General features: G+C 44.4%; 1 protein-coding gene across 1 annotated transcript in view; it reads right to left on the bottom strand.

Moving 5' to 3' along the window:
* Positions 1–5,150: 5,150 nt before the first annotated feature.
* The window catches only part of BTBD17 (BTB domain containing 17), a 73,571-nt gene continuing 62,345 nt past the window's right edge, over positions 5,151–16,376 (bottom strand). The window contains exon 3 of the mRNA XM_078650777.1: positions 5,151–6,804. Coding sequence (XP_078506903.1) covers positions 5,724–6,804 — 1,081 coding nt within the window. The 3' untranslated portion in view covers positions 5,151–5,723. The remainder of the gene's footprint in view (positions 6,805–16,376) is intronic.

Below are 16,376 nucleotides of genomic sequence, written 5' to 3'. Positions count from 1 at the left end.
TGATGATAATTTTGATGAGCTTGATGCCAATGATCCTTGTCCTCCTCCTAAAAATTTGAAGCCTGATCCTTTTTCCTTTGACCCTATTCTGTATTCAGAGGGTACCCTTATGTTTGATCCCACCACTATTCGTCATCCTAATTCTACTGAATGGTTTCCTCTTTCCCATTTGGGCGAGTATATTTCCACCAGAATGCGTTTGCTTTTAGGCAAGTCTGTTCGGTCCAAACTGAAATCAGAGTGTCCCAAACCTTCCCTATCTTCTAATGTTGCTTTTGCTCCTACCATTGACCAGCCTCTATTGACTTTCTTTTCCAAGTTCGGAAATGATCCACACAAGGGTGGATCATTTGAGGTGATTTCCTCTTCCAATGTGTGCCGTAGAATGCAGCACGCATTGAAAGAGGAAAAAACGAAACACATTAAAACATTTCTCCTCGTTGTACCTCACTGCACATTCTGACGCATTTCCAGACTTACGATTTCTCGTAAATCTGGAAATGAATCTGTGGCCGTGGGTGTTGCGAGGTAACACCCACAGCAACACCTATGAAAAGTTTTTTCAACTACTAAAACGGTATTAATGGCCAGATTCATCAAACCAAAATCCGCTCGCAAAGGGCCAGATTCTGAGAATCTGGCCCTTTGCGAGCGGTATTTTTCCATTTGGGATGATGCATCCCAAATGCAAAAATTCTCAATTTTAGAGATCGCTACATTGCGATTATTTGCATTTAAGGAATCTCAATTTGAGATTCCTTAAATGCAATGCATGAACCTTTTCAAAATTGCGAATTCGCAATCTGGGGCCGCTATTTACCGCGAAGTCTAGCTACATGGTAAATAGCAAAAACTTCGAAAAATGCACTTTAGTGCATTTTTCTAAGTTGTATGTTACACACACACATGTCCTTGGGACATGTGTGTGCGCAACACCAGTGTACATCACCATTTTAGGGGTGCAACAGGGTGTCCTTTGGACAACCTGGCACCCTTGAAATTGCTTCCTTATTTGCGATTCGCTAATTACTAATCGCAAATAAGGAATTACTCCCCATTCATTCCTATGGGCCTTTAGGCCCATAGGAATGAATGGGAAATCTATTCCTTATTTGCGATTAGCAATTAGAGAATCACAAATAAGGAAGCAGTAGAAATCGCTAAAAATATTGCGATTTCCCACATGCATCCCGTTTTGCGAGTCTTTAATAGTGAATCCTTAAAATTCGCTTTTAAGGACTCGCAAAATTGATGAATCTGGGGGTTAGTGAATTGCTACCAAATCAGTATCTGTACAGCGTGTTGTAGGGATCCCTTCCATGTACCGAATCGATATCTAATATTTCAATGTTTTACGACTAAAATCCGGTTCCAAACATTAATATTTTACAGACTCCTCAAAAGAAGGAGTCAAGCATTGGTAAAAGAGAAGGGGTCCCAAAGGGACCCTTTTGTGAATGCAAAAAAAAACATTTATTAAAGAATAAGCAGTGGTCCACAGGACCTCTGCCAGCTGCTAAACAATCAAAAAAGTAAACTATTTTTTTTAAAAGTCCTATTTCCCATAAGGACCTCCAATTGTAACGAGTTGCCATTTGCAACCTGCTTCATTATTATTCATGAGGTAGGGCAGATTGTAGTCCAATATTTAGATTTTTAAGAATCAGGTTAGCTTTTAAAAAGTATTACTAGTCGCAAAAATAGTGGCCGCAATTTGCGACTAGATATTACTACATCTGGTCCCATAAGGAGTAAAAAGGGGTGGACTGGAAGAACAGCTGAGATTAATCCAAGCATTCTACCTATCACCTGTTTGCTTTCTTGTTTGTATGGGCATGATACACCTGTGTCTAAGCAGTTCCAAAATCAAGTCAATTTAATTTTTGGAATGCTAATGTATATTCTGACTGATAATTTTACAGTAATTTGTTATCATTTCAAAAGCTATGTTTGTACTGTGCCCGAAACAAATCTCCATTCAGAACTGAAATATTTTTTGAATGAATCTTGTAAACTTAATCCTGCTTAGATATCGAGTTCTAGCTAAACTGGACGATTCTAAGGTATGCAAGAATCCGTATTTTTATAAGAATAGGAAGTCCTAGTCAGTACAATAGAAACATGTACTGTAAACTATTTTTGTATGCATTATAAGAAAAAAATACTAAAAGCGAGTGTAATATGGATTTTTTGTGGTCACTCTTAAAATCTGTGCTTTTATAAACATACATGGCAGTGGCCTTCTTATGTTGATGGAAGTCCGATAACCTGCAAAATGCCTGATTATTTATTCTTGGGGTCATTTTATGAGATAGCCTTTTTCATGTCACTGTTTCTTCTCGATTTTTTTAGGACAATTTCATTGACAGCTGGCGCAATATTAAAGTGGGCCGGGGGGCAGGACGGGGGACTAGTAATTTGTTTAAAAACCTACCTGATGATGTGGTCGCCTCGGTCCCCCTCTCCGGCTCTCCTCCCAGCATGCACTGGGGCACAGGCACCCCACACAAAGTAGCAGCAGGATTTGTCTGAGCAGTCCAGTGCGGTTTGAGGCTCAGCCAGTGCCTAGGAGCCTGCAACATTTCTCCAACCTGGCTGTGCAACACAACTGGGTTGGAGAAACCTAAGTGCTCATGTCTATTTGTCCGGCCTAAAACAGCGAGACAAACAGACATGTACACTTACAGTGGGCCTACCACCACTCCTCCTTGATATACTCATCCTGCCTGTCCCTACACTGCTGACATCGGCTAAGTCAGTCAACAGTAATTTTAGTTTTCGCTTGACTGCTGACTGACAGTCCTGCCAAGTATCACGCATCAGCCGTGACACTCATGCATTTCAGTGCGGTGATCCGCATCACCACACTGAAATAAATTGACACGCATTTTGCCACCTGCCTGAGCACGCCACCAGCGGCGCCTGTGGAGGGCTCTCTGGTGCTCCGAAAGACGTGCTGCTTGCTTGCTGAGCTCCTAAATAGTTAAACCGATCTCTGCTCTCAGCTCTATGGAGTGGCTGAGAGCGCTAGCCGCTACAATGTATCCACTCCCAGCTGCCTGCTGTTGCCAGGAATCAATGCGGCAAATAGTGGCTGCGGCGCCAGCTTGGCGCGTGCGACTTTCAGACTCATCACACACTCACCCTGGGGGGGGGCTGCCCTCTCAGCAGTCGATACTGCTGTCAATCATTACTGTGGCACACCATTGGGGCTGGGATCCGGATGTGCTGGTAGAGTCAGTGCCGCATCACGTCCGGAGGAAGTGGAATTGCGAGGGACTCATCAGAGTGTGCAGCACGAGATGAGTCTCTAATGGCCGCCCGCCGCAATCGACATTCATGCCTCTTGCATGGCGGGCGGCCATCAGAGACTCATCTCGTGCTGCACAAAACATTGCAGCGCACCTCACCTGGTAGCTGAGCAGTCTGTGACAGTCACCTCGCTGCGGTGAAATTGGAGCGGTCAGGTCTGGCCCCATTGCCATTGCAAAAACAACAAGTGATGGACTGAATGTGGATCAATGTCACACACTCCCCCAGTCAAAAGATCTGGGCCCAAATCCATCGTTTTTTTGCACTCCACACCACCCTGGGTTAGACAATGGCGATATGCAAATCAGCTCTGACCCTGTTGCCGCATGGGAACAGTCCAGTCCGAACTACAAAAGCCATGTCCTTCCCAGAACGGAATCAAGCATCCGAGGACCGGACCGGTTTCGAGGTAACACCTCTCTTCAGCCTGGCTAGCTTGACTCCAAGTGGTGTGGAGTGCCTGGGACCCACGTCTGGGCATCCCCAGCGCACTTAGGGCGGCAATTGCAAAAACAACAAGTGATGGACTGAATGTGGATCAATGTCACACACTCCCCCAGTCAAAAGATCTGGGCCCAAATCCATCGTTTTTTTGCACTCCACACCACCCTGGGTTAGACAATGGCGATATGCAAATCAGCTCTGACCCTGTTGCCACATGGGAACAGTCCAGTCCGAACTACAAAAGCCATGTCCTTCCTAGAACGGAATCAAGCATCCGAGGACCGGACCGGTTTCGAGGTAACACCTCTCTTCAGCCCGGCTAGCTTGACTCCAAGTGGTGTGGAGTGCCTGGGACCCACGTCTGGGCATCCCCAGCGCACTTAGGGCGGCAATTGCAAAAACAACAAGTGATGGACTGAATGTGGATCAATGTCACACACTCCCCCAGTCAAAAGATCTGGGCCCAAATCCATCGTTTTTTTGCACTCCACACCACCCTGGGTTAGACAATGGCGATATGCAAATCAGCTCTGACCCTGTTGCCATGGCTTGCGGCCTCGCAACATAGTGAGTGCAGCCGAGTGTGTTAATTGAATTTACTTTTTAGTGGCAGCCCACGATCAGTTACCTGCAGTGCCAATCGTATAATTAACTGAAGTTCTTCTTTCCTGGGCTGTTTTTACACTTTTGTGTACTGAGGCAAAACACAGGTCAATCATGAAATAGCTCACTGAAAACACATCTTTACATCTGGTGAAATAGTCAATCTCAGAAAACATGTCTCACCTGTAGCCCATTTTAAATATTTCCATGCATACAGCACCACAGAAGCGGCTCTAGAAAGATGAGCATTTCAAAAATAATAATCACTAAGCGAGGGTGGCTGTTTTTGTTTTTTACACAGCATCTAATATGGACAGGCACATGTTTTCAAGCAATTCTATTTTGTTGGTAGCGGAGTGGAGCACATGAAGATCAGGTGATTGGACATGGGTCACACAATACTGATAAGTGGAGAGACCGTTCACGCTTATAACACTGAGGTTTCCAGATTCTATGTAGGACAATGTATTCTTGGGGTAAGATATAGAGCTTCTCCTTGCTCAAATGGGTGTAATTTAATATATTTCCCTAGTCTTTGGTACTTGATATCTCACACGAGAAAGTGTCACTCATATTCTTTGAAATGTCACTCATAATTACACCAAAAATATGAAAATGTCACACGTAGCAGTCTGAAGCCTTGGCAGCTATGGGCTGACTGACTAGTGTGGGGACACTCCTCCGCCATTACGTAGGAGACGCCCCAGGGTAATTTACCTTTTTCCAGTAATTTATCAGCAACCTTTTCAGTAATCACACTGCCCAGTCACACCCAATCTGTGATTGGAGGTATCTCACTTCATTTTTTATTGCTTTAGCAAGTATGAAAAGCATAGTGCCTAGAAGTCAACATCATTTCTATATATATATATATTTTTATAAAAGTAAGGTACAAAAATGCAAAATGATACAATTATACAAGAAAATGAATGCAGTTTTCTTTACGCCAATACCTCATAACCCTTTTCGATTAAGGAGTTCTAAAAAATATATGTTTGATGAAACAAATCTAACGTCCAGTGGAAGTAACGATGAAGGAAAAAAGGTCCCCAGGAATGGAAATGAGAACAGTTAAAAAAACAACTAAAGGAGCAGCTAGAGTTTGGAGAAATTTGAAGAATACTGTTTCCAGAAGCTACAATCTTAAGAGACGTTGCTATTTCTGGACTCTCTGTTTACCTGCCTTTAAATAGCATATGAGGATTAGCCTTTAAGAAAATTGGTGATTTTATATGCCTATAAAAGGCAAGTACGGCAAATTTCATGTGAAGAACTGACCAAGAAATAGCTAGCACTGCTGTTAACAAGTATAGGCCCATCAAATCAAGGCTCCTCGTTTCCAAAGAAACTTGTCTATACTTGCTTTACTTGGCTTTGATCAGCGAGTGGTAGATGGGCTTAACGATGATGTGGAGGTGCAGTGAATTGTCTACCAAATATTCGGAGGTCCTCTTCTGCAGGTCTGCATTGGCCAGGAAGTCGGGCACCTCATCTGTGCTCTGGTGGAAACTGTAAATGTGCTTCACAAATACTTTGCCCTGGGGCTTTTTACCAATCACCAAGATAATTTTCTGAAAGCTCACACCTGCAAAGTCTGAGCTGCTCATGGCTGGGCTTATGACGAGCCGCGGTCTGCCATCTTCAATGCGGGCTGATTGGATGGCTCCAGATGTTGAATCTGAGTAGACAGGACGTAAGCTAACTGGAAGCCAGCGGGGTGAAAACAGCATATTCCACGTAACCTTCTTTGCAGAATCATGGTTGCTCGGTCCCAGCTGAGTTTGGAAGCTTGTGCTCCTGTCGTCTCTGGCTGGGTTGTTGATAATCCATTGGGAGCCCCAAGAAGGTACAATATAGTTGCGAGGAATGAACATGCTGCAGTTAACCTCAAAGTACTTGCCGTACTGCAATGGTGAGGCAGAGTGGAACTGGAATGTCTGAAAGAGAAGATCTTGGATGGAATCATAGTACTTGGCCATCACCAAAGATTGCTTCTGAATCTGGAACAAGTGGGCGGGAGAAATCATTGGATATCGGATTGATCGCAGGACCTTCTCAATAATGGGAACATCAGGGTTGTTCTTTCTGATCCACTCCTCAATGGCCTGGTAGAGTTCGAGCTCATTCTGAAGGACCAAGTCGGAGCGCTGGAGCAAAGAGACCATAAGGTCATCACTCACGGATACCCATTCACCACTGTTGATGATAGTGGAAAGGTTCCAGGCCAAAAACTCCAGGCAGCTCTCCAGCAGGCCTTCATCATGGACCTTTAGGGCATAATGGTACCAGCCCACGACATGGCCTTGGCTGGATTCGGTGGCTAAGTGGTTCCTCATGTACTCTCTTACACCTCGTTGAAGTGCCCAAACATGATACTTGCTGGCCAGTCTGTGGAGGGTGATTGCTTGGTTCAACTGGATTGAGATCTCCCCAGAATACAGGTACCTGGAGAGAAAAGGTTGGATAAAAAGATCCTGTTACTGATGTTAATAATGCTCCAATGATTGCAATACATATGTTGTCAAGAATGGAAGTGCATGTACCATAGCTATTCATTTTTAGTATCAAGTTTACTTTCAAATACTTTTCTTGTTACCTAGCTAAATTATATCCAACTGCCTACTCGAATATTTGTACAAGGAATAGTTCGATCACACAAGAGCCAAATACTGATCCTAAAAAAAACCTTGTTTTTCAATATCAGATACAGGAATGTTGTAATTTACTGCTATTAATGATTTAATAACATGAATAAGTTAGACCAATGAAAATAAATCAAGTGAAAGAGCGATATGAAAACACATTTTTTATTAGATTGCTTTCATAAAGTGTGTTTATCCGTTTTAAAACTTCAGTTAGTAATATTAAATATTTGTCTGTGGGCTGAATATTTAAACAGTGGTAATCAGTAGACTACTGTAAAAGTGAACATGGGACACTAAGGGGCATATGTACATGGACTTAAAGCCACCAGAATGTTACTTATTAAGACGTTCTGGTGGAGTTAAGTCCATCGCCCTATTTACAAAGTGGCGTTAAGCCACTTATTGTGGCTTAACGCCACTTTGTAAATAAGTGACCCATTCATTCTACACTAAGGGGTATATTCACAAGAACGTGTGCTAAACATCACCAAAAAATGCTAACTCATCGCAGTCTATCGCGGGAAAATAACCCTGGGTTAACGTGGAACGTGGAACACTGCGGTACCATGCGATAGTCTGCCGAAACAGCGGGCAATGTCCACGATACAACCACCTCGACGGAGCTAAAAACACAAACCTCAACACAAAAAAACATGAGATGGGCCAAAGCACGATGAGGAAATCAGTGAAAAGCAGCGCTAGGCCTGCAATACACACATGGCAGGTGGGAAAAATCACTATAAAAGTAGAAAAAGCACACAAACACAAACTGACCAACACCCAAGCACCAAGGAGGCAGCCAGAGCAAGAGCAGAGGACGAGCACAGCCTCACAAGCACCCCGGACGACCAGCCTGGGACCTCAGGGGCAGGGAAGGGTAAGGACAAGAAGAAGAGGAAGAAAAAGTTCAGTCCGCAGGAAAACAGGATCCTGATCACGGAGGTAAATGAACACCATCAACAATTGTTCTTCACCTCCAACGTGTCATTGGGTACCAAAAATCGGATATGGCGGGACATCGTGGACAAGGTGAATGCCGTCGGTGAGCACAAGAGGTCAATGGATCAATGGACGAGGTTAAGAGGCGATGGATTGACATCAAGTGGAAGACCAAGGAGAAACTCGCAGCCAAAAGGCAGCAATGTAGACTGGAGGCGGGAGCCCAGCGCCACAGCTTGTGCAGGATGACATGGAGGAGCTGGTGTCATCAGTCATCAGTGTGGAGACTGTGGCCGGAGTAGGGGGTCTGGACACTGCTTGACAGGACACAACACAACCGCAAAAGGGTGAGTGACCACCAGGTACTGAGGGGATGGATGGAGAGGGCCACACTGGCACACATGCACAAAAAAAGCAGAGCACAGTGCACAACCACAATGACTCTGGGCCATGGCCCTGATCTACAGACTGTCACAATGTACAATGCCATGCTGTCTAAATGTCAACATGTACCATGCGGCTACATACATGTGGACACATTGTAATACACTCTCTCTCCCTTCCCTCTCTCTCTCTCTCTCTCTCTCTCTCTCCCTTCCCTCTCTCTCTCTCTCTCCCTTCCCTTCCTTTCCTTTCATTTCCTTCCCTCTCTTTCTCTCTCTGGCTCACTTTCCTTCTCTGTTTCTCTGTGTCTCGCTCCTTTGATGTGCGCATGACACATGTCCTGATTTTGTGCTTTTTTTTCCAGGCTGTGACGTCGAGGTTGTGTGTCTGACGGGCCCGACAGGAGTCTTCCGCATTACTGTTTTGTGTTGTGTTTCAATAAAGTTTTTGGTTGTTACTTCAGTGCTGTGTGACTGTTTCTCATTCTTCTGGCCACACATGTGTGTATTTATTTTGGCAATATGCATCATTGTGCGATTTTTGTGGCTCTTGTGTGGTGCACGGTATGTTATGGGTATGTCCGGGGTGGGGGGTGGTGGCAGGGGATGTTGTGGCCCTCATGGGTATCCGAGTTGCATGATCATTGTCTACTTGGCATCCGTGGGTCTTCAGGTGTGGCTCTTGGCTGGGCTTCCTTTCATGCTGTGGGTAGTCGTCCTGCTTAGCCCCAGCAAAAGGCAGATGTTAAATCCCTGGTGCTTTCGTGGTTTATTGCCTGTTTTTGTTGCACTTTGCCGATCTGGCAGTTCGTTGTGAAAGTGGTGTTGTGGTTTTTTCATGCATTTTTGCACGGGAACGCCTACTCTGTTCTCATTAGGGTTATTTGTTGGTGTCCACCGTAGCGATAAATTTTGGGGCAGTTATTGCAGGAATACAGGCGATGTCTGCAGGGCCGGACTGGGAACTAAAACCGGCCCTGGCAAAGTGCTCGGCTGGCCCCCCCTCCCCACTCGGGGGGGCTGGAGGTGCCGCCAAGCGCTTCGCTAGGGCCGGTTTTTGCCTGATTTTGTTGCAGGGCCGATTTTGCAGCTATGCTGCAAAAACGGCCCTGTAACAATATCGGCCCGCAGGGGGTCAAAACCGGCCCCCACCCTTGCGGCGCACCGGGGGATTGCCCGGTGCCCGCTATGGCCAGTCCGGGCCTGGATGTCTGCAGTTTACACCAGCTTGTTAATGGGGTTTTAAATCTATCTCCACTTTTGGTGCGTTAAGGTGGGGATGAATCAGACATAAGTTCTTGTGAATATCCCCCTAAGCGTGAAAGGGGTGGGCAATGGGTGTTGCGGTGGGCGTTCCGTCGCAACACCGATTGATTTTGACATTAAGAGATAAAAACCCTGGTCTTAACATGGCGAAATGAGGAAAAATATCATATTTCCCTTAGTTTTTGCTGTTTCTATGTGTGCAGCACACATAGAAACAGCAAATCGCCATGAATGATTGTTTATGTGCAGGAAAGTGTGCCTTCCTGCACATTCCAGCTTTCCTGAAAAAGGAACTGGATTGAAGAATTAGGGCCTCATGTAGGTAAATGGTATTTACCGATTCGTAAATACCGAATTTTACCAATTCGGTATTTACAAATCGGTAAATGCTTTGTAGGTAAATATTCTGTAAAAATTACCGAATCGTTAAGATTCGGTAATTACCGAATCGGTATTTACCGATTCGGTAATTGCCATTGATTCCTATGGGCCTTGAGGCCCATAGGAATCAATGGCAATTACCGAATCGGTAAATACCGATTCGGTAAAATTACCGAATAGTCATGGGTGGCAGGGTGTCACTTTGACACCCTGTTGCACCCCTGATCAGTGCTTGTGTGCCATGTGGCACACATTTATGCCCTAAGGTCATGCCCTAAGGACATGTATGTGTGTCACATGGCACAGGTGCACATGCACAGATTTGCATATACACAGGTATTCGTTATTTACCACCAACTAATAGTTGGTGGTAAATAACAAATCCTTAAGGCCCTGTGGCACGGTTTACAGTGCCACCTACATCTCAAATTACAGATTTGGTAAATACCGATTTGGTAAATTACCGATTCGGTAAATTTACCGAATCTGTAATTTTTAAGGCTCCTACATCTCAAACTCCAAATACCGGTCGGTAACGGACGAAATCGGCCGTTACCGACTGGTATTTGGCCACCTACATACGGCCCTAAGTTACTAAAAAATACTGGGCTGACTCTGCCAGCTGCCTTGGTAATATTACTATCAGGAACCGACCCACCATTGTACTTGGCATCACTGAGTAAGGCAGAAGATGGTGCCACCCACTGCCTGAATTAGGAGAAAAAAACATTCTTCCCTAGAAACAAAAATAGGACTACTACACCCATTACTACAAAAACCCTGCAAAACTGGCAGCCATCTTTAAATGCTAATCAGACATTGATATATCTTATCTCTTAAACCACTACGATTGACCTGGGCACCCTTGGAATGAGGTCAGATCAGAAGTATACTCTATTCTCCACAACCCAACTTTACTACCAACAAAGGCTTATCACAAATAATTGGGCTTCTACAAATTGCGTACTTCTTCACTGCCGTACAATTTTAGAAGATTGATCAGAATCTCCGCCCACAACCTTTCGGACCATCTGGAGGTACCTTCCAGCATTAAACAATGGACAAAAAACTAGAACCCTCAAGCCATAAGGCCTTCACTATCAAATACCACCCTAACCTTTCCAAAAATGCATCAAAAAATGTAAACACCAATTACTCAAAACAGACCCAGAAACTCTTATCTCAGACGCCTATTTTTGCACCAACAAGGGAACTCTAACTAATGACATTATATTTCATACACAAAGGAGACCCCAATGGATAAATATATTATTCTCCATGTTACGCATCACAGGCACTAGGAAAACACCTCACAGACTTAGAATATCCATCTCGCCCTCTTCCTTCTGCAAGGCAAATGCTACCACATCTATATTCAACAATGGGATCATTCTAATACAGTCCTTGAATGAAAATACAACAAGCGCAATCTTCCTACTCAAAATCACCCTAACATGCTTAATGAAAAGCTTTCACCCTCTACAACGCACATGGCTACTCCAATTTCAATCAGCCCACTTCCAGTCACAAGCGGGTACCTCCCGGATCTCGCTACCAACAATCCCACTTCAGAACCATCCTCTCAGTCAGAGCTTGAGAACTAGTAATAGTCGATCCATTTTTTCACCTCCCCAATTCCAGAACTAGTATAGACCATGACTTCATTGAAGTTCTTCCCCATACAACCCTTCTTACCTCCCCATACGCTCCAGCGAGTGCCATCCAAGCACTCTCAAAACGCTCCCATACTCACAGAACAACAATGTCCACAAACCTATATCCCATCACAAAACCTACCTTATGTCACCCAGATCCACTGGCCATCTCATAACCGCTCTCTCTACACCTCCTCTCCTCCCATCTAATTATCCTAATGCAGATTCTCAACAGAAAATGTCCAGATACACATGCATGCCAGGCCCCCATTAACGACCCCCAATCTCAGTATTGGGCCGAAATACTTCTCTCAGCTCTCTGACCTCCCTGCCCAACCGACAACTATGAGTAAACACGAATATTGATAAATGCGATTCAACGAGATTGATCTTAGCTTACGCCACCTTGAGGATGATCTCCAGAGACTCACATTCATTACACCTGATCTATGGCTCTTGCATGGTTAATATAGTACCACGATATCCAGAATGTATTCCTATGCAGATATGCCCACACTCTATGTCCCATACTTATCCACTCTTGGAACGGAATCTATACGATTCCCCAATGACGCTTCTCGCCCAAAGAGCTCGAATCAAGATCTATTGAACAATTTGATCCATGAACACCTCCTCTCTTATCAGACCGAAAAGAATATTAACAAGACTGAACTGACTCAAATCAAAACCATCCAAGTGAACCCATTCAGAGAACCGAGCTACAATCACAAAGTAGTAAACAATGAGCACATCAAGTGCGCCAATATATCACGGACGGCCTCTCATCATTCTGATAATCAGCTTAAGTGCATGCTCATTAATTGCAGATCAGCAAACAAACACATGGGGGATATTTATGACCTTATCCTCTCACATAAATTTGATATAGTTATTCTCATGGATATGTGGTTAAACAGGGCATCTCATCCCATTATAGACCTACTAGTCCCCCGTAGTCACAAGATCATCCAAACAGATAGACCCAAGAAAACTGGTGGGTGAATAGCATCCATCTACTGCAACACCCTCTCAGTATCCCAATCTGAAACAATCGCCCTAACTACATGCGAATATCTTAGCATTAGTGTCTCTTTGAAAAAGTAAATCCATTTGTAATATAAACACCTTCTCTCACCCTCCGGGCAATAACTTACTGTTCATTGAATAAATCATGGAAATCATCACAATGAATGATAATCTTCAAGGGCCCCAGATCTTCCTGGGGCACTTTAACCTACACTGGAACGATCTGAATGACCAGTTTGTGAATAACTTGAAGGTCTTCCTTTTGAACCATGAGTTGTACCAAATTTATGACAGGCCAACTCACAACAAGGGTGAGACTTTGGAAATTATAATTTCAAAGACAAACAACATTTCCTTGGAGTCCATTAGCCCCTGTGACTGGACAGACCATTATCGCATCACCTTCCTTATCAATTCAAGGGTGATTCCAATGAAAGGGCAACCGAAGAAAATAAAACATTGGAAAAGGAATCTTCGTACTATAAACCACAATGAACTAACTACCCTTTGCAATAATACTTTGATTCCACAGACCAACATGAATGATGTCAATGACCTCACAGATTTCTATAATACTTCCACATTGGAAGTCATGGACTACATCGCTCCCCTTCAACAAAAAAACATATCCAATAAAAAATCAAAGCCCTGGTTCAACGACAACTTGAACACAGAATCTAAGAATAGCAGAAAGAGCCTGGAGATCTTCCCCATCCTTGGAACTTCTAAAATGCTTAAGATCAACCAGGAACACATACAACAGAAAAAAAAGACAAGTGAAAGCTAATTTCTTCAGAGCATAGCTTGACCAAGCCAAAAATAGGCCCAAAAAACTATTAGAAATAGTCAAGCAGCAATCACATAACGCATCAAACCCGTTAGACCCCAAATCCAGCACCCTCCAAAACTGTGAAGAACTGGCTGCCTTCTTCATGGAAAAAACTACAAAGATTGAGAATGAACTATAACTTGCGAATGAACTACTGCCGGCTGCCTCATCCAGTTTCTCAAACACCTCCCAGTATACTGAAGAGATCAAAGCATGTATTCTCCCCCTGTGGACTAAGATTGTAAATGCCTCACTACGTCAAGGCACTATCCCTGATTGCCTAAAAGCAGGACAAGTAACTCCCACTTAAAAAAAAAAAACAACCCAGACTGTTCTGATCCTAATAACTTCAGACCCATCTCCAACATTCCTACTCTTGCAAAGCTCTTAGAAAAATGTGTCCAGATCCAACTCTTCAATCACATAGACAAATATCAGCTCCTTGATCAACACCAGTCAGGGTTCCGCCACGGTCACAGCACCGAATAGGCACTTACCCATGTTGTGTATGACATGCTAAAAATGCTGCATCGAAATTAATCATGCCTTTTGATACTGCTTGACTTATCAGCCGCCTTTGACACGGCCAAACATGATAGTCTGCTGAAACTACTAGAACAAAGGATTGGCCTATAAGGGACCGTATTGCAATGGTTTTCCTCATTCCTCCAAAAAAGATCACAGGGAGTCAAAATGAATCAATATCTGTCTTAGCCCCACGTGATAACTCTGGGCATTCCACAGGGATCTACTCTCTCACCCATTCTTTTTAAAGTGTTCCTGGAACCTCTAGCAAACCACCTAAAATCTGCTAACATCTATCATCATGTGTATGCTGTATCTCAAAATCGCCTCCCCAGAGGACATTATATCCCTCTATTTCACCGTGTAAAACAAACATCTTTGGCTCACTGATAGCCATCTCAAACTTAACGCTGCCAAAACTGAATTCCTTCTCATCTCATCGCCGAATAGCATCCCCAAGATCGAGCTTCGGTTGAGACATCTTACAGCCCTTAACTGCTCTCATCATATCATAGACTCTGCTAGATCCTTGGGTATTACATTAGACAAACATCTGACTATGCAGAACACATTAATGCTGCCACCAAATAACCAACTGAGCATTCTAAGTAAACTTAAACCCTACCTTCCACAGGAAGAATTAAAAAAAGCAGTCCAATCTCTTGTATTGCCCAGACTGGACTATGGTAATGCCGCACTATGCGGTTTACCTCAATACATGTTATACAAAATTTTAGGCTGTGATCTAAAATGGGAGCCAAAAAGAGAGAACCATGTGGTGGCCGAAATGCAGAACTTGAAACCAGGAATGCCTTCATCAATCCTAGCTTCCACTTAACCACAATGCATGATTTACTTTTTCACAGTTCCCCTTTTTCCTGCATGTTACTCCATCTATAGTAAAACCCTAGTCCACATATGGGGGCAAAAGACTGTCCTTTTGATTCACTTATCCTTATTAGGGCAGTGTGGTTAGTAGTCTAGTTCATTATTGTACTTATTTTAATAGATGCTGTTTTAATAATTACACTCACTTACTCAGCGCGAGAATCACATCGCACAGAAGTGTAAACTCTTACTGGATGGGCACGGTGCAGCCGATTTGCGGGCGGAATCCGGGGCTACATTCAACTTAGACGCCATCTTGGGGCGAGGAACGCGGCGCGTTCCAGTTGTTGGACGGCCACGCCCTCCCAGCCTACTTAAGGACAGGCATCAGATACCTCGGTGATTTTCCCTAAAATCTTCCCCTGAGGCGGAAAGCCAGGGGCTTACAAATATTAGAGGCAGCTTGCACATCGAATACCGAGCACATTTATATTTTAAAAATTGTACTTATTTTAATAGATGCTGTTTTAATAATTACACTCACTTACTCAGCGCGAGAATCACATCGCACAGAAGTGTAAACTCTTACTGGATGGGCACGGTGCAGCCGATTTGCGGGCTGAATCCGGGGCTACATTCAACTTAGACGCCATCTTGGGGCGAGGAACGCGGCGCGTTCCAGTTGTTGGACGGCCACGCCCTCCCAGCCTACTTAATGACAGGCATCAGATACCTCGGTGATTTTCCCTAAAATCTTCCCCTGAGGCGGAAAGCCGGGGGCTTACAAATATTAGAGGCAGCTTGCACATCGAATACCGAGCACATTTATATTTTAAAAATTGTACTTATTTTAATAGATGCTGTTTTAATAATTACACTCACTTACTCAGCGCGAGAATCACATCGCACAGAAGTGTAAACTCTTACTGGATGGCACGGTGCAGCCGATTTGCGGGCTGAATCCGGGGCTACATTCAACTTAGACGCCATCTTGGGGCGAGGAACGCGGCGCGTTCCAGTTGTTGGACGGCCACGCCCTCCCAGCTTACTTAAGGACAGGCATCAGATACCTCGGTGATTTTCCCTAAAATCTTCCCCTGAGGCGGAAAGCCGGGGGCTTACAAATATTAGAGGCAGCTTGCACATCGAATACCGAGCACATTTATATTTTAAAATTTTTACTTATTTTAATAGATGCTGTTTTAATAATTACACTCACTTACTCAGCGCGAGAATCACATCGCACAGAAGTGTAAACTCTTACTGGATGGGCACGGTGCAGCCGATTTGCGGGCTGAATCCGGGGCTACATTCAACTTAGACGCCATCTTGGGGCGAGGAACGCGGCGCGTTCCAGTTGTTGGACGGCCACGGCCTCCTCCATTTTTCAATCAGTGCCACGTATAAATATAGTATGCCTTTCCGTCCGCGCAGCGGGCGGGCGCAGCGGGCGCGCCGAAGGAGCGCCAAAGGCGAGCCCGTCTGCGCCCGTCCGCGCTGAGTCCGGGCTTAGGGCTATGACCCCTGGTCAAATTTCTCT

Source organism: Lissotriton helveticus, chromosome 7, assembly GCF_964261635.1.
Source record: "Lissotriton helveticus chromosome 7, aLisHel1.1, whole genome shotgun sequence".
Classification (NCBI taxonomy): domain Eukaryota; kingdom Metazoa; phylum Chordata; class Amphibia; order Caudata; family Salamandridae; genus Lissotriton; species Lissotriton helveticus.
This window is presented reverse-complemented; position numbering and strand designations above follow the sequence as displayed.